Genomic DNA, 24,087 nt, shown 5'->3' on the forward strand with positions numbered 1-24,087 from the left:
CCAAAAGGCCCAGTAACTGTGGCTGAGCCATGTAGGACTCAGGCAGAGCCCAGGGCTCAGTGGAAAGCCCTTTCACCTCCTAAGGGAAAAGACTAGTAGGCTGGAGTGCTGCCACCCTTGGGCTCCTTCACTGCTGAGGAATTTTTGGATTGAGATTGGTACTAGGGATTGAACCTATGGGCACTTAACCACTGAGCCACATCTCTAGCCCTTTTTATTTTGAGACAGGGTCTCACTAGGTTGCTTACAGCCTCGTTAAGTTGCTGAGGCTAGCTTTGAACCTGTGCTCCTCCTGCCTCGGCCTCCTGAGCTGCTGGGATTACAGGTGTGTGCCACCACACCTGGCATGTCCTGAGATTTTGTTGGCTTCCTCTTGTGGGGAGAGTTCTCTGCTCTGCACAGTGCCTGCTGTCATCTTCATGCACTTAAGACAGTAAATGGCACTCACTGCAAAGTGTCCCCAGATGAAAACTAGCAGGTGTTGGGAGAGGGGTGGGAGTAGGCAGCCCAGAAGGAAGTGTTAGCACCTTCTAGAGAGGGCCTCAAAGACCTGGACAGAAACAGGGACCTACAGAGACAGTCTGGTGGGACCAGAGTTTGTTATAGAAGGTAGTCCATGGGGACATAGATTGAAAACCTTTGTGTGGAGACATGCTGGGTTTTTGGTGAGGGGTGGGATGCCAGAGAACTTGTGAGGTTTCGGTTTGCCATGGTTTGCCCACATTCAGAGCCAAGTAAGGTGCTAGAGGGGGTAGGAGCAGAATGGTGTGCAGGTGGGGCTTAGGAGGAGCAGAGACCTTGGAGTTGGCATTGAATGCAAGTAAGGGATACAGCTGAGGGGGCACCAAGCCGATCGTGGGATCCTGAACAAGTGTGTTTAGGTGGCCTGAGCTTTGTGATGGGGTTATCCAAAGACACATCTCATAAATGCATGGCTGGGACAGAGGGACCAGTACTAGTTACATTTCTACTCTGTTCATCTGCCTGACATTTTCTTAGTACCTATGAGGGACAGATGTGGCTTTGGCAGCTGCAGTAGGCCATTGCATCTTTTCAAGTCAGGATGTGATATGCTCTGGGTCTTGGGTAAGTTGTTCAGAGATCCAGCCAGGCTTTGTAGTTTTAAAGATTTGGTTTGAAGAAAAACTACTGCTAACTATAAATTAACCCAAATCTAAATAAGCTTGGTATATGCAAATCCACAAAATATTAGGAATGAGTGTTCCCTTTACATAAGATACTACTAGTAACCACACATCTAAATGGGTTCCAACTTCACACACCAAAGCCTGAATTTTCAGACATGGATCCCAGAGCACAACATGTTTTCTTTCTGTGAATAATGAAGGAACAGGGAGTCCCCAGAAGAAAAGGTAGTGATCTCTCAGTTATTCAGCTGGAACAGAGATTAGAACCTCTGTGTCCAGTGATGGAAAAATCAAAAGTAGCATTCTTTGTCCATGGCAGAAGAACATAACTTTAGTGTCACACTCAGAAATCCTTTATCTCTCAGCAAACTGGCCGCCATGATGTTGTGCAGTGGATTAGTCCCACCAGGAAAAATAAATGGTTGAGTTTGGCCTTGATAATCAGAACCTGAAAACTGGGATTTAGAAGCCAGCACGCTGCCCTCTTCCTAAACGAAAGAGAATCGAATCGAGGGGTAGAAGCAGCTCACTTCCTCTCACCCAGACCGATTCCATCTCCCTTGTGCTCTTGCCAGCAGAACCCCAACCCGGCCCAGCCTGACTTCTCTAGTCCTCCCTGGGCTACTCAGGGCTGCTATAAGAGGCTGAGTGGGGACATGCCCCACCCCCCATGGGGCCATTCACCATTTCTTGAGGTTCACTTTCAAGACTACTGGGAAACTTTCCAGTATTTTCTCTTCACCCCATCCTAGAACATCTTGCATACTACTTCAAGAAAAGAGGCCCTGTAGGTGTGACCTCAATTTCCTTACCCCTGTCTGCAAATTTGTCATTCACATTCATGACCAATTTTGCTATGGTCTTGGCGATAGTGTGTCTCTCCTGCCCAAAACAAACCCACTCTCCCATGGTAGTTCCTGGATCACCATCATCTCTTTAACCTCACCCCATTCCCCACCCCATCCTCAGCCTATTAACATGCTCAAGTCTCCTGCCCTGAAAAGAATCTTCTAGGGCTCCACACCCAGCTGCAGCTACAGAGTGTCCCTTCCCTGTCCCCACGCCCTCCACCATCCATTCCCACTCACTCACCCATGCCCTCTGCAGCTTGACCTCACCCTCTGTGCTCCACTAAAACAGTTCTCAGCAAGGTCACAGATGGCTCTGCAATTGCCAGTCACAGAGGATGTCTCTGGTTCTCATCTGTCGGAACCTCTCTGCTATATTTTACTGGGAACCTCTCTGCTATATTTTACTGCTGAGCCTTCTCCCTTAGCTTTGCCTCTGTGGTTTTGGCCTTCGGGCCCCCATGCTCTTTCTGACCAGCCATCACTTGCTGAACATTGCTATTTCCCAGACTTCCTTTCTCAGCCTGGTTGGCTCAATCTGAAATTTAACATCAAAATACTCTCCCTGGGAGTTTGTTCTCTTTTGTTGCTTCGTGGTGTTCATTCCAGACTCTGTCTATAGTGCAGGCCTGACCCAGTGCCCCAGATGTGTCTCTCTGGCTCTCCATTGGACAGTCCCCCTGAGAGCCCCACAGCCTGCTCCCTTTGCCCCCGGTCAGCTCCTGTTATGTTCTTTACCTTGGTTGGCAGCCTCGTCACCCACCAAGCTGTTCCAGTCAGAAACACGGAGCCATCCTTTCTCAATTCTTCCCTGTCTGTACCTGTCAACATCTAGCCACTCACTAAGTCCCACTAACTCTTCTTCCAAATAGTTCTGGAATCTCTCTCCTCCCCTGCCCCATACTGTCACTGCCCCAGCACAAGCCTTGGGCAATTCTCACTCCCGATATTGCAGTTTTTGTTAGGAACCCCTAGAGACCTTGCCCTTAACCTGACCACATCACTTCCTCTTTCAGAACTTCCTGGGGCCCCTAACTCCTAAGGCACCACTGTTTTATTGAAGACTAACAGGCCTCAAGGCCATGATCTGCCTGCCTCTTTGGCTTTGGTCCAGAACCAGTCGGAAGGAGTTACCGCAAGCCCTCGGAAGAGGGGCAATTAGATGTCCCTACAATTACATGCTTACTAGGTGGGTGCTGGGTCTTTGGTCTAGGCAGGCCACTGGTCCTGTGCTGCCCTCTGAGGCTTTCGTTTAGGCCTGGGCCAGAGCTGGCCCAGGCTTCTCACCAGCTCCCCGCTTCCATCCCTGCTTGGTGTGGCAGGGCCAGGGGAGAGCAGAGTTGCAAGAAGTAGCTGAAGGCCTGGAAGAGGGAGCCCCAGCCCAGGCTTGGTGACTGCTATGACAGTTGCTTTTGGCAGCACAGCACCTCCTACAGGCTCCGGGAGTCAGTAGGTGGAGTAAACAGACAGTGTGGGCGCCCGAAAGCCAGCATCGGCCTGAGTTCCCAGCCCAGCTGAGCCCTTTGGCAGCCCCTTAGCCACTCTGAGCCAGTCCCCTTGTCTGTCAGTACCGTGGCCCAGGCCTGGAGTAAGTGCTCATCAGATGATGGCTGCCAGGTAGGGGGCGGGCAGATGCTCCCCAAGAAGGCCAGGCCTCCACTCAGGGAAGCAAGGGGGGTGGCTAGACCCCAAGCTCAGCCCAGCAGCCGGGCATGAACCCTAACTGTTCCTTAATAGCTCAGCAGCACTGAGTCAGGTTTAACCCTACTCGTCTCCCCCTTCCTTGCTGCAAAACGGGGATGCCAACTAGCTGCACGCGGGACTGTTGTAAGGAACATGTTAAAGTGTCAAAGACTATTTCAGCAGCCCTCACTGGAGGCACCCAGCCAGGGCTGGCTGATCTTACCCACAGCACTATGACACTAGCACGATGACACTGTCATGGCGTAGCGTCCCACCCATCCGTCAAGGCCCTGTGAGTTCAGCAGAGTCCTCCTGCTCACCTTTATCAGGGGCCCGTACACTCCAGAACCCCTGTCCCTCAGTTATACCCCACCTTTGTTGAGCTTCAACTCTGAGCTTCCCAGGGGTAAGCTCTCCTGGAGCCCCCTCAGCTGGCAGAAGGCCCTGCAGCCCCTGGTCTTCCCTCCCGGGGCAAGGAGCTGAGTATAGAGCAGGTTAGAGGCAGGCCCTGAAGGTGCTGAGCTCTGGAGGTTTAGGGGCTCCTCAGATTACTGCATCAATGGGGACATGAAGGGTCAAGGCTCCAAGCTGGGACTTAGGAACCCTGGCCCTGGAGCTGGCACTGATACTTGCTGTGGGTCCTCGGGTAGGGTAGATCTTGTCTCTAAGCCTTGCTTCTCCAGATGATTGAGAAGCCCATTAAACCAGCCAGGGTTTCCAGAATAGAGTTCACATGAGCAAGGCAATTTGAAGTGGTACATGGAAGACTACTTTTTACTCAAGTATTTATGTGATTATTTTAACGTGTTTTAGAAAAAGCATATATGCTTCATGATTTTGTGAATATGGGTGCTAGAGACAAGTGAAAGGGGCAGGGGAGTGAGAAATGTAAAGAAAAATACTAGGTGAACCATGAGTACAAATGGCCCCATAGATGTCAGGAGTTTGGGAAGGAGCATGGTGTCAATACTGCAGGCCTGGGCCCTGGACAATGCCACCCAAGGCACCTTCAGGGCAACATCTCTAGGTGACTGGCTCTCTCTAGATTTTGGGCCCTTGGCTGGTGAGATGGGGACAAAAGGGCCAGGAGAGGGTTTCTTGAGACTGTGCTGCTGCAGAGGTGCCCCAAACCAGGTTCCCTGGACCTTCCTGACCCAGCAAGGAACTGTGGGGGCGTGGCTGGGAGTGTGGCCACAGAGCTGGGCTGCCCAGCGACAAATCCCAGCCCTGACCCTTCTTGTGTGTGGTCTTGGGCACATCAAGCTGTCTCCATTTTCTCCTCTGAAAAATGGGAACAGTAACTCATCTCATGGGATATGTGTGTGTGTGTGTGTGTGTGTGTGTGTGTGTGTGTGTGTGTGAGTGAGACACTGGCTGCAGGCACAGTTGTCTATCATTCTTAACGTGTCTTGGGGGGAGGGGGTCTGCCCACAGCTGCAGAAGGGTCCTGTTGGCGCCCCACCCACTCCCCAGGGCACGCCTGTGGGACAGCAGAGGCCGGACCCCTGTTCTCGAAGTTGCTATCATGAGGCTTTCCGGAGATCAGTGGTTCCCACCAGAAGGAGCTGGGACTTCTTTGCAGAAGGCTACACCAGCTACCTGCTGCCCCTGGACACCAGTTTCCTCAGCTGACCCCCAAGGGCCATGGCCTGGGTCGCCTCCAAGGGCCCAGCTGCTCCTGCTTTGGACATTCTGCAAACGTGCCTCTCTGTGCCCTGCAGTCCCCAGCTAGTGCTGACTGTGCAAAGAACCCCCCCCCCCCCCAGCCCTGGAGCTGTGTCCTAGAGAGCCACAGCAGCCCTCCTGTCCTCCATTCAACCCCAGGAGTGTTCAGTGACCACCCAACCCCCAAATTGGTGTCCTGAAAGCCATGCCAGAGTTGTCCTCCCCTGCCACAGAGACCCTGTGTTCAAGGCCCTTGGGCTGCACAAGGGCATCGGAGAGTACCTGGGCTGCCCCGCTCCCTGGGCCACACATGTCCTCCCCCCTGGCCTCCAGCAGGGCAGTGCCTGAGGACATCTCTGCTCTTCCTAGGCGCCAGCCCAGAGCTACATGTCTCCTGCCTGGACTTGGGGCAGCCAATCACAGCAGGCCAGGAGTGGCCTTCTCTCCTCCTTGGGAGCCGGTCCCAGATCAGAGGCGCCCCCACCCCTCCTCCCTCCTCCTCTGGGTGTGTCGCCGTTTGAAACTTAATCAGGTAAAGTGTACCTGGCTCCTGGTGCTGTGACAGGGAAGCCGGGCCAGAGGCTGCCAGAGGCCCTGCAGGACAGTCGAGCAGCACGGGAGCTTCTGCCGTCCCCCTGGAGGCCCAGGAGCCGCGGTGCTGGAGGAGGGAACCCCAGGAACCGGTAACCACGCGCGAAAGTGGTGGCTGAGGGATGAGGCCCTAGAGTTCCGTCCTGAAATAGAGATGTCCCTCAGCCGGAGGAGGGAGGCTGGGAGCACTGTTTATACAGGGCTTAGTCACCCGGTGGCTTTCCTACCCAAAGGAAAGGAAAGCAGAGCCGAGCCACCTGCTGGCTGGGGTTGCTGCGCCCACCTCCCAGGGGGGAAGGGGAGATTAGCTGTGCTGCCAAGGGTATTGCCACCAGCCAGGAATTTTTCCATGGACTTGTCCTCTGGAGAGCCCACTGGGTTTGGCCTGTCAGTGTCCAGAGATGACATCATGGATTTTCTGGGTAGAAATCTTCTGGGGAAGGCTTTCTTGATAAGGAGCTAAAATGCGAAGGTTCCAGGTAGGAGAGGGCTGAACTTGGGAGATGCCAGGCAGTGGTGAGGGGTAAAGCCTCTGAGCAGACTGTCTGGGCTCAAAACTCAGCTCCATCACTGCACAGCTGTGTGACCACAGGCTATTTGCTTATCCAGCATATGTTAAATAGGTTAACAACAGCATTTTGCTTCATAACTCTATTGTGAGAATCCCGTGGGTAAAGTGTTTGGTAACTAACACAGTATGAAAACCATATATTGTATTATTTTAATCCTGCTATTTACTAGAAATATGATCTTGCCTTGAATTCACTTAAGCTCTCAGAGCTTTAGTTCTCCGTCTGTAAAATGGGATAAAAAGTGACCAGAAAGGGAAGTTAAAGGGATTAAATAAATTGCTAGGATATGGGTGATGCCCAGTAAGTGGCTCTCTCCTTCCAAAGGATCTTCCCTGTTAATACACCTCCCCTTCCAAAGGGTCTTCCCTGTTAATACCCCTTCCCTGTTAATACACCTCCCCTTCCAAAGGGTCTTCCCTGTTAATCTCCTCCCCTTGAGCCGGTGCTTTTTATCCTTCCCAAGAAAGCAGTCTGCGTGGCTGAGTTTTGTATTTTCAGGTCCCTGACCTCGGCACAGCTGTTCTGCTGCAGATGTTAGGCCAGGCAGACTCAGTTTATGGAGAGCGCCTCCTTTGCTGTAACCATGCATGGATGGGTGTCACAGGCCCAGGACCACGTGCCTGGCCACTGAAGCACGTGTGCTCTTTGGGCAGCTTCTTGGGCACCACCAGAGTATCGGGCACAGTGTTGGGTCCTGCAGGAGGCAGAGGTGCATAAGGTCAGCTCCTGCCCTTCCAGAATGCCTTCTCCTTGAGAGAGACCTAGACGGCAGTGTGTGGCAAGGCCAGAGGACACAGCGGGAGTGCCCCAAGTCAGCTGTGGCCAATGAGGGACCAACATGCAAAGGATCTAGGATTTGGGAGAAAAAGAAAAAGAATAGACACAGGAGCGGGCAGGGAGACTCCGGGAGCATAAAGCAACCCACACAGGTTCCTAAAGTGGGGGGGGGGTTCGGTGGGTGGAGAGGTGAGGCTCATGCTCCCGGAAGAAGGGTCTCCCTGAGCCCACGCTCAGAATGGAGAAAGCTGCTGCAGAGAGGGGACAGCAGTGGTGCACCATGGGGCGCGGTGTGCACACCTGCAATCCCAGCAGCTCAGGAGACTGAGGCAGGAGGATCACAGGTTCAAAGCCAGCCTCAGCAACTTAGTGGGGCACTAAGCAACTTGGTGAGACCCTGTCTCTAAATAAAATATACAAAATAGGGCTGGGGGTGTGGCTCAGTGGTTGAGTGCCCCTGGGTTCAATCCCCAGCCTGCATTTCTGGGCAAAGCCGATTCTTCTACAGAACAACCTGGTTCATCCTGACCGGGCCTCCAGGGTATCCACAGGGTGATTTTTCTCTCTTTTTGTCCTTTTTGAAATGAGCATTGGCGAATTCAGAAGTGCTGCAGGCAGGCAGGGATCCAAGCAGGATGCACGGGGACAGCAGGAGGCAGCAGCTCCCCTGGGAAATCAGGTCAGATGCTGGGCTTCCTCTCAAAGCTTGCCCAGCACCGCCCCGTCCTTTCCCTTCCCTTCTCCTGTGTCCCCTGCCAGCCCGACACCAGTGGGGCATTGAGGCTGATGGCCTCCTGTGGAGGTATTTCTGCTTTCTGAATGGCAAGGAGCAGTTGCATCTTAAAAGATTTGTCCACTGAATCACATTAGCACACTTAGGGTGGCTTTGAGACAAGAGTCCAGTTGTCCTGGCTTCTAAGCCACGGCCTCTTTCTCCTTCTTTTGAATGCATCTGACAGCAGGGACAAGGGCCTGATGGGAGCAGTAGGAGTAATGTATGGGGCACATTTTCTCCTGAATTTCAGTCTTATTCTTTCTGGCCCAGGAAAACTTGTGCCTGAACAGGATGATGATGATACACTAGTACCAAAGGGTATATATACCAGGTTCTCTTGGAATTCAGGTTCAACACTTATCAGCTGTGCAGCCTGGAGAAAGTTGCTTTATCTCTCTGGGTCTCCATTCTCCTATCCATAAAGTAGTACCTACCCTGTAGTGAGAACGAGTGAATGAATGAGTGTATGTAGGCACATGAGTGTGTATCGTTTAGAATAGCGGCTGGCATGGAAGGAGTTATATGTGAGGGTTAGCTATTGTTCTCTGATCCAGGCATGCTCCAAATTTCAAGTTCTCAGTGACTCCTGAGCCAGTAGTTCTCTGTTTCTGAAGGTGAAGGTAGCAGGTCTCCTGGTGATAAACACAAGAATGAATTTTTTTCTGCAGGCTTGAAATGATACTGGAGAAACGGTCTGGCACTTTCTGCTTTCATCTTTACCCAGTGGCTGACGGCTCCTTTTAAAATGGCAGTCACAAAAATTAATAATGATAATCCTTTGATATTTGCCTGGAACTTTAAAATTCACAAGTGACTTAGCCAGCTTACTCATTTGGTCATAAAACGACTCATGGGTATATTGGGCACACAGTACCGCCACTCATGCCAGCTCTGGGAACTCAGGAGCACAGTACCCTTCTTCACACGGTGCTCGGTGGCTTTACTCTCTCCTCCTGACTCCTTCTGCTCTCACCTCGCCAGTGGATTGGTCTCTCTGTGCCCTGCATACAGCAAGCGGTCTTTAATAAGGAGCCCACTTGCCTGGATTTGAATGCCAGCTCTGCCCTGTTCCAGCTGATGACCTTTTGCAAGTTTCTTAGCCACTTTGTGACTTGGTCTCCACTCTATGTGCTGGGGACACCATCAGTCTTGACATCACAGTGTTGTGGTGAGCATTTCCTAGCAGGCCTGCAATAGTTAGTGTGGCACATAAGTGCCAGGTGTGTATGGGGCCCAGCGACTGCCATGTGGTCCTACCTTCTTCTAAGCTGAAGGCTGAGGCTGTCAGCAGAGCCCCAGCCCACAGCAGAGGTCCTGGTCAGAGCTCTGGAGACATTTGGTGATTGACAGGCCAGGAGGGGTATGGCCAATACCTTCAACTTATTAGAATTATTGGAATTCAGTTCCTCCTTTCATTTAAACATTTGAAGGGGGAAAATCAGGCTTTTAATATATAGACATTTCCTTTTGACTTCTATCAGGACAGCTGTGACCATGGGAAGGTACTAGAGGTGGCCATCAGGGTCCTGACCAGCTGCCACATTGCTGGGAGGCACTGGCCATCTTGGGGTCTTTGCAGCCACATCCAAGAGTCTTAGAGCTGCAACTCTTTCCAAAGTCACTCCTGCTTGATGGACAAGAGCTGCAACTCCTGGAGGGTGCCACGTGGTCTCTGTACATGACCTTTATCTTTATAGTCACCTGTGCAGTAGGCACTATAACCCCACCCCCATATGCAGATGAGGACGCCCGAAGAAGCTGACAGAAATCAGCAGCTGTGCTGAGGCTCCTCCACCCGCACAGGCAGAGGTGGGATCCACTGGGAGCAGTGTGACCTGACCCTCTGACTCCTACCTCCAGATTTTTCTGTCATTGGGACTCCGGGCAGTGAGATGCTCTTAGGCCCTCCTCCAAGCATCCTGAGGGGCTCAGAGCTGGAAGCCTGGTAAGCGGGTAGATACCTCTCAGAATGTCTTTCTGTGACTCCCCAAAATTGCAAATCAGGTGACAGAGAATTAAGAAGGACCAAGTCCCTCACCCAACTCTGGCTCCCAGGAGATCCTGTGGTAATCACGACTCCTATAAAAGTTGAAGACCCTTACCAGCCAAGAAAATCCTCATGTGGCAACACAAACAGACCCTGGAAAATTGCAATCAAGCTGTGTGACCCTGAGTGGCTCTCCCAGCTTCTCTGAGCCTCAGTTTCCTCTTCTGTAAACAGAAACAGGGATGCCTACCTCCTCCCAGGTGTGAGGATGACTTGAGGTGAGGAAGCAGAGTTCCAAACAAAGTGGCAGACCCCAGAAGGCACCGACCGACTCCACACTAGCCTTCCTGCATTCCTGCTCCTCTTCCTCGAGATTCTCACCAAAGTGACGCCATGTTTGAGAGCTTGACTTGGCCAGTCTGTGCCAAAGTTCTGTGATTCTTTCTCCATGATTTTTTCTTTCTGGTGAAAGAAGTGGCTTGGGACCAACCAAAGGTTTCCAGACCCCGAGGCAGGAGAGCAAGCGCAGAGGGCAGTGTGCAGGCCATGGGCTGAGGCCCTCATATACCACTTGCCTTGTTGGGTGCAGGTCAAGGGGCAAGTGGGACTGAACACACCTGCCCTGTGTCCACCCAGAAGCACCAGCTGTTTTTAGCCCCCAAGGATACATATGAATTCATGGTCATGGGGCCTGGCTGTCCTCCTTCACGTGACCAAAGGAGGTAGATACTTCTCCCCATGCAGCATCATCAAGAGTCTGAAATGACTGCGTATGTTGAATTGTATTTTGGGGTGTTAATGTGTATATGGTGGGAGTGGCAAGTTACCCAAGAAATATTTCAGTCTGTAAGATGCTCAAGGAAGATGGTGGCATTTCTTTAAAAAAAAATGATTCTGGATATTTTAAGGTAGAATCTCTTGCAGTACATTCTGTATGATGTTCGTAGGCTTAAGGATTTCTTATTTTATTTTATTTTTTGGTACTGGGGATAGAACCCAGAGATCTTTACCTTTGAGCTACATCCCCAACCCTTTCATATTTTATTTTGAGACAGGGTCTTGCTAAGTTGCAAACTTGTGATCCTCCTATCTCTGCCTCCTGAGTCACTGGGATTACAGTATGTGCCATGACACATGGCTAGGATTTAAAAAAAAAAAAAAAAAAGTCTGTAGTCTATTTAGAATTTCTAGGTTAAATATAAATAGGTTTCTTTACTGCAGGGTTTCCAAGGCCACTGAGAGGCTAATGTGCCCCTTTGATCTCTGAGGATGGAATATAGGCAGCTTTTTCCAAATTATTTGATGGCAGAAAGGTTTTTGGGAAAAGGTTTTTGGGAACCAACTTACTTGGAGGCAGGAAGTTGGGTGAGAGGATGCCACAAAGCCGGAGTTATCATTTTGGGTCCTTCTCCAGATATTTGGCAGCAGGAATAGAAGGGAGGGTGGGGGGTCCTGGAAGCAGTTTTATTGCTGCTGAAAAGCACCACTGTGGACTGAGCACCTGTCAGGGGTGTCCCCAAGTGATGGCAGAAGCAGAGGAACCATGACAAACACACTTAGCCTCAAACCTCTTTGGAACCTCAGTCTTCTGGTGCATATATTCAGCCAACTTCTGATCTCAGACACCTAATTCTTGTCCCAGCAAAAACAGCAGTCAGAAAAGTGAGGAAGATAGACCTACGGTGTCTGCTCTGTGAGTGACCCAGCCTGCCCAAAGTTCACCCCTGCCTCTGCCAATTCTCGCCGTGTCCATCAACAATATCTACTGAGCCTGAACTCTGTGGGTCCATGATGAAGTTTAAGACTAGAGGTCTTGTGTTTACAGTTTACAACCTGGGCTCGGGGACAGTGTCAGAAAGACCTCTAGAGAGAGGACGCTAGGACTGCCCACTGGCCACCAAGAATATAAGGCTGGAGAAAGGATGAATGGGGACCCAGTGAACACTGGGCACCAGGGAGGGTGTTGGGACAGGGATGACCAGCCAAAGCAAGTTACAATGATGTGCCATCTGTTCCTGGCTGGTGTGCACAGTTAGGGCCTCTGGAAGCATGTAACAGGAAGGGGCCTATGTTGGCGGGGCACAATTAGAAGCAGCAAAAATTGGGACAGAGGCCCAGGAGACCCCCAGTGACCACTTCCCCTCTCTGTTGCAAGTTGGACTTAAGATTATAAAGTTCTTTACACATTATCTGGTGATAGCTGACCCTCCTCTAGCTGTATGGGATAGCACTGTCACACACCATGGACATAAAAGGGAAATTTCATTGGAGCTTGCCTTGCAGAAGAACTTCAGGTACCTCTTGCCAAGCACATCAGCTCTCCTGCTGCCAGGGCAAAGTAGATGAGAGTAGAGCAGAGCTGGGGAGCTGGGGAGGTGCCCCCAATCCCAGAGGAGACCCAAGTCCCCTTGAAAGAGTAGACAGCACTGTCTGCAGGTAACAGTCCATGGCTACTTGAGGCAATCAATGGGTTCACTCCATAACATTCTTTTTTAAAATATATTTTAAAATTCGTTTCATTGGTGCTTTACAATTATTCATACTAGTGGGTTTCATTGTTGCATATTTGGACATGCACATAATATAATTCAGTCAATTGCATTCCCTGTATCAACTATATTCTTTCTATTATAGTTAACATGTGGAGGAGAAGCTGCTATAGGGAATATAAGAACCACCCTTTTGCCTAGGAAGTTGCCTGATACAATGCACTAATTTTAATTCAAAATCAATAACAAAATACATTTATGCAAATTTTGTTGAATATAATGAAAGTTTAAGTGTTGAGAATTGCTTCAAAAACTCAAGAAGAAAATTAATACATCTTGGCAAACATGAGGGTTCTTCCTTGTTCTGATTTTTCTAAAAGATCTGGAAGGGGATTCAACCCCTAAAGGGAGCAGTAGGACTTCCTGCAATATTCTCCCATTCGCTACTTGCATTTTTCCTTGCCACCACACTGTGGCGCTGTTGACGGCTGGTTCTGCCCAGTGTAGGAAGCAGTCCATGGGAAAGTTGCCGCTCACAGCTCCTCCTTGGGTTTTCTAAGCTTAGGCAAGGGACCTCCTCATCAGGCTCCCAGGGCTAAGCTCCTGGTGCTAGCCTCAGTCATCTTTCCAGCAACAGAACTCCATGGCAACATTGAAGAACATTTTTGAAGGCATATTGCCTTCCCAAGGATGACCAAGGTGTCCTTCAGTACCTCTCTCCAGAACAGAAAAAACATAACAACAATATACTTTTAATCTGCAGCAAACACCCCTCCAACAGAAATCATAATTTAATAACATCCTTTCTTTAGGTCAGTGCAAGCCTTTCTGATCCTTCGATCAGATGAGAGGCAGTAGGAGAAATACCAGGAGAAGGAGAAAAGAAGCTGGATAGAGTCAATTAGCATTTACTAGTTCAAGATAACTAGGCATTCAGTTTTCTCACCTATAAAAGTGAATAATGTTAACAGTTACTTCAGAAGAACGCCGTGAGAATTCAAATATGATTCACACGCATCCCTTAGCACAGTGTCATAAGTAACAATTGCAGTAATTATCATTATTTTACTACAATCTATCCCAATACCTGTAGTCATCCCTGCATTTAGAAGTTCCTCAGTAAGTCTTTAATGAATGAATATCATACCCCTTCATGGTAATGGTCTACACCATGTGGCTCAGTTTCTGCTTTGGGACAGAGGATTTGTGTTAGAGAATAACAAAATTCACTCACAGGTGTGTCCTACCTGTGCTTCTCTTTCTAACAGTAAAGACAGAACAGGCTAAGAAATAGTCCTGCTGTGCGGTTTCTTGCCTGAATCATTTTTCTGTATAGTTTTAGGGAAAAAATATAAAGAATATGTAAGCTGTTATTTTAAATGAATGTTATGAATATTGATTCAACCTGAGCAAAAAGTAAGTTGAATTTATTAATAATCATTAAGATAAATTTCCAACCTGTATCAGATAAAACTTTGATAATGACATCAACTATAAAGAGATGGGGATCATGGGAGGGAGTACAGTATGGGACACAAGTTGTTACAGAAGAGCACTTCTAGCCAATAATTTGAGCACCCTTTATGTGCCCAGCACTGAGGGACAGAGAGGATTATCCATGAAAGTGAAAGCCTACCCACCCTGGTGCTCACACTGGGTGACGTCTCAGAACACACAGCTTTGAAAACCCACGTCAAGAGCTGGAAAGCCAGGCTCTCAGGGTGGGAATGGGTCTGCACCTCCCCTTTGGATGGCAAGATTGAGCAAAGCAGAAAAGTGGACAGAGGCCTCCAAAACCCAAGGAGACATTAGCCAAGAAGTGAGTCAGGAATGAGCAGTGTAACAGGAGACTGTTCTGGTGGAGCCAAGAATCAGTTTGGGAGAAATTTTCTAGAACTGTCTCTTTAAAACGATGGGGAGAGGGGAAGGGATAGACTAAATTGTCTTGATGTCTCATGCATCTTCTTCCACTTAAAAGCAAGTGCAAAAAGAAACATAAAAACAAGTGCAAATGTGAGTTTCCATGATGGTTGTTTTTGTTTTTTGAGGTTTTTTTTTTCCATACTAGAGATTGAACCCAGGGGTGCTTTACCACTGAGCTATATCGCCAGCCCTTTTTTATTTTTTATTTGACAAAGCATGTTACTAAGTTGGCAAGGCTGGCCTTGAACTTTCAGTCTTCCTGCCTCAGACTCCTGAGTCCCTGGGATTGCAGGGATGGACAGCCGCACCAAGCCCCAGGATGCTTTGAGTCCTTGTTTATTCTGGGGGGTGTGGGAGTTGGGGTAGGGGTTCTTGTTCAGCATGGAGGACAATCCTAGACTTGGGCCTGCAAAAGAACAAGGCAACAAAGTGCAGAAGACTCTTGAGAAACTGAGTTCGCCTCCCCAGCGGGGAGAGAATTGGTCCCTCTGTCTCATGGAGAAGCCTTGCCCACTGTCCAAAGCCTCATGACACTCTGTGAGAGATGCAGCACCCACTCGCTCACTCATTCAGTAAACCCGAGAATTTCCGTGAAGACAAGATGATGTGATTAGTGCTGAGATGGCAGTTAAGGACTCTGTAGACACACACAGGAAGGGACAACAGGATCAGAGACTTCTAGAAAAAAAAAAAAAAAGACACTTCCTTGGATCTGATAACCACAGGTGATGGGCTTGGTGGCACTTAAACCCAACACAGACCAATTATTTCTGAAATAACAGCTTTCTAAAACCTTGGAAAGGCTACATGTAATTAAGTCCCACCCTGACGAGCCCAGCTTTCTGCCTAATCCCCTCTCGGGTATTCCATAGGCTTCTGCAGCACGTATTACATTGCCATCGGCTGGGCTAGGCTTTGGGCACACAGAGGTGAAAGAATAGGCACCTCTGTAAAGAGCCATGAAGGAGAAACCCAGGATAGAGGGAGACGGCATATCCTGGCCCCAAGTGGACACAGAAAGGGATTAGTGGTTGTGTCTCTGCTGGACAGAGGGCTTCAAAAGTGCCAGTGACACCTGAGTTTGTTGTAATGAAAGATGCACTTCCTTCAACAAAGAGTGATATCCTGTGGGTAACTTGTGATTGCTTCTGGGCTCCTACTGCTAATTCAATAGGCAGTTTCTGAGCCACTTTTAAATGTAAGGCCCAGGAAATAATAAATTTGATCCCCATCTTCAAAGGAAATAACATTATGGGGCATTGTTATATTTGATCTTGCAAATGGTCTGAAAAGTGGTCACTGGGTATTTTTATCAGTCATACACTGTAGGAGGGATTTTAGGATATATATATTTTCTCATTTGATTCTCATTTCTTACTAATCTTCTGTGAAGGATATTTTTAATGTCTCCACATATGGAAACCATGACCCAACTATTAAGGGGCAAACACAAGATTTTTAACCCAGATTTCCACCTCTGCAAAAGCCTCTGTGGCTTCCCTGCATGATGCTACAATCCCTTCTGAAGATGAGCGTGTCACAAAGAAGTCCCTAATGCAGACTTTTCCTAACTGATATTTTCACTCTTCTCCTTTTTAGAAACGTTTCCCGGGACCCCTCTGCTGAGCCGGTGCACTTCTGACAGTTCGGGCCCCTAAACAGTCTGGGGATTCCTGAGTCCAAGAAAAATAAGAACCAAGCACTAGGGGACCCCTGGCATGGAGGCTTGGAGCTAGGGCCAGTGGAAGGTGCCCATTCTGGATTGCAGAAGGAGGCAGAGCGAGCAGCTCAGCTGCCCTACCCATGGGTGCAGGGAAGAAGGGCCAGGGCCCTCGGAGATCCACAGCACCATAAGCTGGATGGGAAAGGATATCCTCTGAGCCTCTGGGAGTGGCCACACTTGTCCCAAGCAATGGATGGCGTTAGGGAGTCCCCGGAAGCCACCTTGAGGCAAAAAGAGGACCTAGTAAATCCTGGTGCTCCAGAGCTCCTGCTGCTGATGTGACTTGTCTACTGTGTCAGGACCTTGCAGACCCCACATAGGGGCCATTCAGTGAGGGTATCACTCTGGGTCCAGCTCCACGCAGCACCATGAACGATAACTTCTGCCGGGCCCTGGTGGACCGGAGGCCCATGGGACCCCCCAGCTGCATGCAACTGGGTGTTGTGCCCCCTCCCAGGCAGGCGCCGCTGCCCCCGGCCGAGTCCTTGGGTAACGTACCCTTCCTGCTGTACCCAGGCCATGCGGAGCCACCTTACTACGACGCCTACGCGGGGGTGTTCCCCTACATGTCCTTCCCCGGAGCCTTTGGGGTCTATGACTACCCCTTCGAACCCGCCTTCATCCAGAAGCGCAACGAGCGCGAGCGGCAGCGCGTCAAGTGTGTCAACGAGGGCTACGCGCGCCTCCGCGGCCACCTCCCGGGCGCGCTGGCCGAGAAGCGGCTCAGCAAGGTGGAGACGCTGCGCGCCGCCATCCGCTACATCAAGTACTTGCAGGAGCTGCTGAGCGCGGCCCCCGACGGGGCGGCCCCAGCCTCCACCCGCAGCCTCCCGGGCATCGGGCCAGCTGCTCTCCAGCCGGACTGCCCCGGCGACTGCGGGGCCCGAGCGCCCCACTCTCTGGTGCCCGAGTCGACCGAGTCCTCCTGCTTCTCCTCCTCGCCCTTTCTCGAGTCGGAGGAATCCAGCCATTGATCGGACAGTGGCTGCTCCTCCGCAGGCACCATCCCATTCTGGGGAGCATCGTGCGCGCTGCTGGGTCACTCGCGGTACCGTCATCCTCGGACCTGCCTCCCCCCTCTCTGCCTCTGCCCGCATTTGGGAAAATTAGTTGGGGCCAGCGTGTCGCTCTGTCTTCCATACCGCAGCGCAGCCTTGTCTCTGAGAGTGCGCGGGAAGCGAGCCGATTTGAATGCGCCATGCCCCGACCCTCCGCAAGATGGCCTCAGATACTAACGACCGGTTACCACTTGGGAGAGGAACCCAAAGGGAGGGGAGGGAGGCCAGACTGCTTTTGCACTCAGCCTCGATGGAACAGCCAGCTTGGAAGGATGGGATGTGTGTGTGCACCACAGGTGGCGCTCTCTGGCTTCCTTGATGGAGGGCCATCACCCCGCCTCCCCAAATCCTCAGTGTAGCCTTCTCAGGTTTTCCCCAGGTTGAATGAGAACTGCATTTTCCCCCTAAGACTTATAAACCTCTGGGGTCCATTAGCACTGTGTTTGCACCAAAAGGCTAAATAAATGCATTGTTGACTTTTGTGATTCCTGGATCATTGTCTAGACCCACCCCCACCCCCACCCCATGCCCCTTTCTCACTGGCCCACCCAACCCAAAGACCTTACTGTGATGGAGGGCTGAGTTTTCTGCTAGCTCTCACAGTCCATAAACTTTTTCCAGAGATCTTAGTCTATGCCAGGAGACTGTGCACAGGAGGGGCCAGAGTCCCAGAGAGAAAACACCCTGGTACAGGTAGGGGTGGGAGAGAGTGGGGAAGAAAGGTAAAAAGCCAGGGTCACTACACAGCGGGCAGGTGCCATACCAGAGGTGTGCCCATTCAAGGTCGTCCTGGGAGACGTCCAGCCCATGGGAGGGGTTCAATGTTTCCCTGACAAGAGGCAGGCCTGGTGGTGTTGAAGGTGGATGGGAGGGATCTTGGCCTGATCCCTGCAGGTCCTGCGATGGGAGTGGAATGCTGGGGAGGATCATGGAGCTAGGCTGCCCACCATTTTCTCAGGACAGTGTCCTGGGACTGGGGTGGGGAAGTCCTAGGGTTGGGGTGGGGAATCCTAATTTTGTATGACAGGCCATTCTGAAGGGTGACACTCCATGCCCCAGGCTACCCCTTCCTAAACTCTATTGGTCCAGCCTGGAAACCTTCCATCCTGCCTCCCACTGGGCCTGCCCCATCTCAGATCTGTGTATAAATTCCTCCCTTCACCATCCTACCCTCCTGAGAGACAATCTGGGATGTCACTGGCTGGTCTCGAAGGAATGACAGCTGCCTGGCCTCAGGTTCTCAGGCCAGGCAGCAGGGAGCTGAGTGGAGGCTAATTTTACTCGCTGGGAGCAGGGAGAGAAATCCTCCACCCTCACTCCCGCCCCTGCTTGGCTGGCTCAGCAGGACAGGCTCAGCCAGGCCCAGTCCCCAAGGCGGGGGGCATTGGGGACACAGGGAAGCAGGGAGGAGAGGGCAGTGGGGTGGGGGAGCAGGGAAAGCAAGTTTGCCAGGGAAGCCATGGAGCCCTCTTCACCCCAGGACGAGGGGCCGAAGAAGAAGCAGCCCAAGAAGCCTGTTCCTGAGATTCTGCCCAGGCCACCCCGGGCCTTGTTCTGCCTGACCCTCCAGAACCCCCTGAGGAAGGCCTGTATCAGCATTGTGGAATGGAAGTATCCTTCAAGGCCTCGAGAACTAGGGAGGGGGTGCATGATGTGGGGGAGGAGTGTGTGGTGGTCACAGAGCTCAAACTTTGAGGGTTAAGGACTTGGAATGGGGTAAACTGCCACAGAACAACCTGAGACACCCTGGGGAAGGAAGGTCCCCCCACACTGGAGAAGAGGGCAGGAGTGGGAGGGCTTCCCACTCAGGTCCTAGATGACAGTCAGAGAGGCTATTGGCGACCCGTGGAGGTGCCTGTTTCATAGGGACTGTGCCAGCTATGCCCAAATCCATATCTTGGGACGCTACTTAGAGTTTTGAAATCATTGTCTCATGGTGGACTAAGATGGTGAGGGGGAGCTACAGTAGCCCCTTGAGAAAATCCCACCCTTGATGAGAGGGGGAAAGAGAAGATCAGGAGTGGCTGTGGGAAGGCTTCTTCTGGGGCCCAGTCCCAGCTGGGGATGAAGCAGGGGGAGAAATGGGTTTGAAGAGAGGCCTGCTCTCGGTGCTCCAAGCCTGGCTGCTTCGGCTTAGACATACCACCCCAGGGACAGGGATTTCGAGTCCCTTTCTGCTTACATGAGCTCTGGGAGGAAGAACGCTGAAAATATCTGGACTATTTGGGGAAGGAGGAAGAAGCTGCAGAGAGGAGGGGGCCTGGGTCAAGTGGATTCCTAGGGAGAGGGTCAGGAGAATTTGAAATATTCTGAAGGGCCCTGGAAGTGTGGGCTCCCACCAGCTGTTCCTTGAAGATAGGAGCTTGAGGGACAACTGGAAGGGCAAGAGGGACATGGGGCCAAGTAGATATTTAGAGTGGGGGTCAGCCCTGCTCCCCACAGCTACAGTTGCCAGTCCACGTCAACCCTGGCCTCTCCCTCCCTGCCTGTCTGCTGTCGGAGCAGACTACTGGGCAGCTGCCTCCTTTTCTCCAACCTTCTTCCTCTGAGCCTTCTCCTTTTGCAGGCCTCTGCCCTGTGTCCCACCTCTCTTCCCCAGAACCACACACCAATGACCCACACTGCTCCTCTTTCCCTAACTCCCCCCACAGGCTTGCTTCCTAAGGTGTGAAAGTCAAGATAGGCAGGGGCCCAGGCAGACCACTGCAATGCCTGGAGAGTGGGGTGGTTGGTGGCGGGTGAAGCATATGCACCCTGGTTTGCATGTCTCTGTCTTCCCTCTTTCCAGCCCCTGTTCTGTGGGGGACTTTGTCTGAACCTAGAGCAGCCCCCAGCCTCTCTTGCCATTTCTCTGGATAAGCCCCCACAGGTTGTCAGGACAAAAATCTCAGAAGCCACAGCTCTTTGGGGCAGGGGGTGGGCACTGAGGGTGGAACAACCAGAAGACTCTTTAGCCCTTAAAGCTCAGTGACCCTCAACTGGGTGCCAGCCTTTGCAGTCCCTGAGAGTCTAAGTGGAAGTTACCTGTTCCTGATGAGAGGGAACAAGGTCTCCGGGGAACCCGGCTGGAAAGTGGGGAAGGGTTCCCAGGAGCCTGTCCATCCCCCTGGCATTATAACCCCAGTTCAGGCGCTCCTTAACCCTGGCACCAGACCCTTCGAGACCATCATCTTGCTCACCATCTTTGCCAACTGTGTGGCCCTGGCTGTGTACCTGCCCATGCCTGAAGATGACAACAATACTCTGAACCTCGGCCTGGTAAGATGGCCCTCTGTCCCCTTTCCCGCAGACTGCAGTCCCAGGCAGGGTACACCGCCCTGGAGGACTTTGTCCTGGTGGGACACACCAGTGGTTCATCATCCTGAGGATGCACTTGGCCTTCCCCACCCCCTGCAGGGCAGCAGGGTAAACTGCTCATCCCAGATTCTGTGACATCATCAGCCTGCACCGAGCAGGCCTCACTATGCCCAGAGAACACTCATGACAGCCTCACAACAACCACACTGAGATTGACACCCATTTGACAGAGCTGGAAACTGAGCCTCTGTAAGATCAGCCAATGGGCCATGGAGGTTGGATGTAATTCCCCTGTCCTGGATATAATCCAGAAGGAATTTGCTTCCATGAGCTTGCCTAATGGGAGTGTTAGACCTAAGAATTTGAAGAAAGAACATGCTTTAGAGTTCTATAATACCACTGTTTCTCCACCCCTCCCAATGATACAATGAACTGTCCAATTCCAGAGCTGGATGGGATTTTCCAGAATCAGGCCATCCTACCTCCCCCCACCTTACTCTGCTTTCTGCCTGTGAACGCTGAGGCTTTTCTCTAAGTTGACTCACTTTCTTACCCAAAAGTCAGCTAATAATAAAGATGGCTCACATTCTTTAAGTGTTTATCAGCTGCCTGACTCTATGCTAAGTAGTTTATATTATTGCATTTTTTTAATCTTCATAATTACTGTTGTGGAGTAAGTAACATTATTAGGCTTGTTTAAAAGACAAGAAAACTTTGGGCTGGGGTTGTGGCTCAGTGGTAGAGAGCCCTCGCCTAGCATATGCGAGGCCCTGGGTTCAATCCTCAGCACCACATAAAAATAAATAAATTAAATAAAGCTATTGTATCCAACTATGACTAAAATAAATAATAAATATTCTTAAAAATAAAAAAAGACAAGAAAACTAGCCTAAGAACATTTTGTTACCTTGTCCAGAGTCACCCCTATCCAAGCCTTGAGGCAGGGCCTCAAACCCAGATTTCTGACTTTGGGCTCTGCTCCTATACTCGCTGTGTTGCCAAGGTGGAGACAGCAGGAGGATTTCTAGAGAAACCCTCATCTCACAAGGGTGGGGCCCTGGGTCCCAGGAAGCTGCCATCTCAACGTGGTGTTTCCCTGCGCCGAAACTGTAGGGGACAGGAGGGAGGGGCCCATTGGCCTGCATCCTCAGTTTCTCTCTGCCTCTCCTCCTGCTGGTTTCCATGGGAACCTGTCTTGAGTTGGGGAGAGGCTGGGATTCTAAATGTGTGCTTTCTGTGAGTAGAAAAACCCAAGCTCTTGAAGGTGGAAGAACAGGATTAAAGGAGGCAGGGCCTGTGCAACCTCAGTGGGTGGGGAAGGTCTTGGGGCAGCTGGGTACTTCCACAAGGTAGACTTAGTTCTCTGTGTGTCTGAATTAAGCAGGACTCTGGGTCCACCGTCCCCTTGGGAAGTCATACTCTTGGGCCTCAGTTCCATGTGCGCTGCTTAAGAAGTTGACTGCTTTTGCAAGAAATCCTGCTCTCCCCAGAGAATGTCAAATTGCACCCTAATGGTTATGTCATCTCCCATCTTGAAACACCATGAGTTAGGTGGACAGCTCATAGAAACAGGGTGGTGAGGTCCACGGGAGAGAAAGCTGCCCGGAAGCCTTTCCAGAGCCACAGGCGTCACTTGGCAAGTCAGAGCTCCTGGGGCTATTAGCCTTCAAGGAAGGACCCTAATCTGATCCCTTCATTGTGAAGCCCAGAGACAGCAGGAGATACTCAAGATCACACAGCCAGCTTCTGCCTGAGGCCTCCTCACTTCCTCTTGTCAATTATTCTTTCATTTCCACAACACCCAGCAAGAGGGACATGAGAGAGGAGGACAGGACAGAAGGAAGGGAAGTTAAGTTTTTACCTGTCTCTCATACTACTGGCCTCTTTGTAGATATCTGTAAAAGGTTAGGGACTTCCCTGTTGTCCAAAATGACCCATAGCTTTTAAGAGGGGAGACCTAATTCTGCATTAACTTTCTCATTCACTCTACAAATACATATTTAGTACCTCTAATATCCCTGGCACCTACTAGAGATGTAACTGTGAACCAAATAGACATAGTTTCTATCTTCAAAACTTAATTAACAAAATAAGTTAAACAAGTAATTACAATTAAACCAATTAAAGAGGTAGTGAAAATGAAATGGGCAATATGTGAGGTCTGGGGACACTCTGATGGCCTACTGGATACTAGGGGTTGGGGAGGCTTTCCAAAGGATGGGACAGAGTCTGCGACCTGAGGGATGAGGATGGGGCCAGCTTTGTGGCCGTGTGAACTGTGGAGGGCCCCAGGCTTCAGGCTTAATGCTCTGTAGACATACAATCAAAATTTTAATTAAGTTTATCCTTGAATTTCTATTTTGTAAGTAAAGTCCTTGTAGACAGTAGCACACACTGGGAGCTTGGGACTTGGCTCACACTGTGCTCCTGCGTCTTGCCACCTCCCTGCCTCAAAGATGGGCTTTCAGCTTGCTTCCTTATGCTCTGGCCCCCCTGGACCCCTGGCAGAGACCTGGGTGCAGGAACTAGGGGAGAATCAAGGTTGGGTCCTTTGGTATCTTAAGAAAGGGTAAAACCATGGTTGTCCCTGTAAGATCAGGTGAGGCAGGTAGTAACCAAAGGAGGCAGATTTTAAAAGGCCACCGAAGGAGGCTTTATTGGGATATCACTCCCAGGTGGAACTCGATCAGACCGGCAGAGTGGACAGGAGGAGGGTCCGAGGAGAAACCTCGAGGGAGCTTTACCGGACTGGACTTTTATGGGGCTCACAGTAGGAAGGGAAGGGCTTGGGACAGGAAAAAGTGTTTTTAGAGTTCCTTGTCCCTCTGGAGTTGGTCAGGGGAGCTGGCTGAACTCCAGGATTGGCCAGGGAGTCCTGCTGATTGATAGGCATTAGCCAGGAGATCCTGATGATTGACAGGCCTTTCCGCCGGTGCCTGATTGATGTTCCTTACCCGCACGGGCTGCTTTGTTCTAAGTCGCTGCCACCGATCTAACAGTCTCCACCCTAGGGTGACTGTGCCATAGCTCATTCGGTGAGCAGATCTGCCAAGCTGAGCCATCTGCCATTCAAGTACCCAGCATCTCTCAGAGAGGATGCTGGGATACCCTTGGAATCATAACCTGTCCAGTGTGGGTTAAGGTGATAGGTCCCTGTTAAGGGGGAAAGCCTGGCACTACTTCACTTGTAGCCAGGGCACAGAATATGAGGTGTCAGGTGTGGGGAGCCTGGAAGCCGTTACCTGTGACAGGGCCCGGACAAGGTTGGGGAGTGTGACGGAGAGTGTGGTGGAGGAACCGGGCAGGAAGGGGGTTCCCGGTGGAGGTAGCCATGTGGCAAAGGGCTGGAGGCAAGAGATAGAGGTCAAGGTGGGATGTAGAAAGTGAGGCCACCACATGGAGCATGGATTGTGGTAAGATGGGGAGGCAGCAAGAGGGACAAAGAGGCCACTGGGACTCTGAACCCAGAGGTGGTGGAGATGAATGAAGAGACAGCATTGAGCAACCCTAGTGGCTTTGGTGACTGACTGCATGTGGGGTGGGGATGGGGG

The 24,087-nt window shown here is 50.9% G+C and overlaps 2 protein-coding genes across 2 annotated transcripts in view; both read left to right on the top strand.

Moving 5' to 3' along the window:
• The first annotated feature begins 16,549 nt into the window (after positions 1 to 16,549).
• Ascl5 (achaete-scute family bHLH transcription factor 5) lies at positions 16,550 to 17,155 on the top strand. Its single transcript, XM_026397103.2, has one exon. It carries the CDS (start codon positions 16,550 to 16,552, stop codon positions 17,153 to 17,155), a length of 606 nt encoding a protein of 201 aa, XP_026252888.1.
• Positions 17,156 to 18,470: 1,315 nt separating this feature from the next.
• The window catches only part of Cacna1s (calcium voltage-gated channel subunit alpha1 S), a 62,484-nt gene continuing 56,867 nt past the window's right edge, over positions 18,471 to 24,087 (top strand). The window contains exons 1-2 of the mRNA XM_026397116.2: positions 18,471 to 18,850; positions 20,392 to 20,497. Coding sequence (XP_026252901.2) covers positions 18,699 to 18,850; positions 20,392 to 20,497 — 258 coding nt within the window. The 5' untranslated portion in view covers positions 18,471 to 18,698. The remainder of the gene's footprint in view (positions 18,851 to 20,391; positions 20,498 to 24,087) is intronic.

This window comes from Urocitellus parryii, chromosome 9 (genome assembly GCF_045843805.1).
Source record: "Urocitellus parryii isolate mUroPar1 chromosome 9, mUroPar1.hap1, whole genome shotgun sequence".
NCBI classification, from domain to species: Eukaryota; Metazoa; Chordata; class Mammalia; order Rodentia; family Sciuridae; genus Urocitellus; species Urocitellus parryii.

Coding starts and splice junctions, on each gene's coding strand:
- Ascl5 (XM_026397103.2), top strand. CDS start 16,550: ATGAACGATAACTTCTGCCGGGCCCTGGTGGACCGGAGGCCCATGGGA.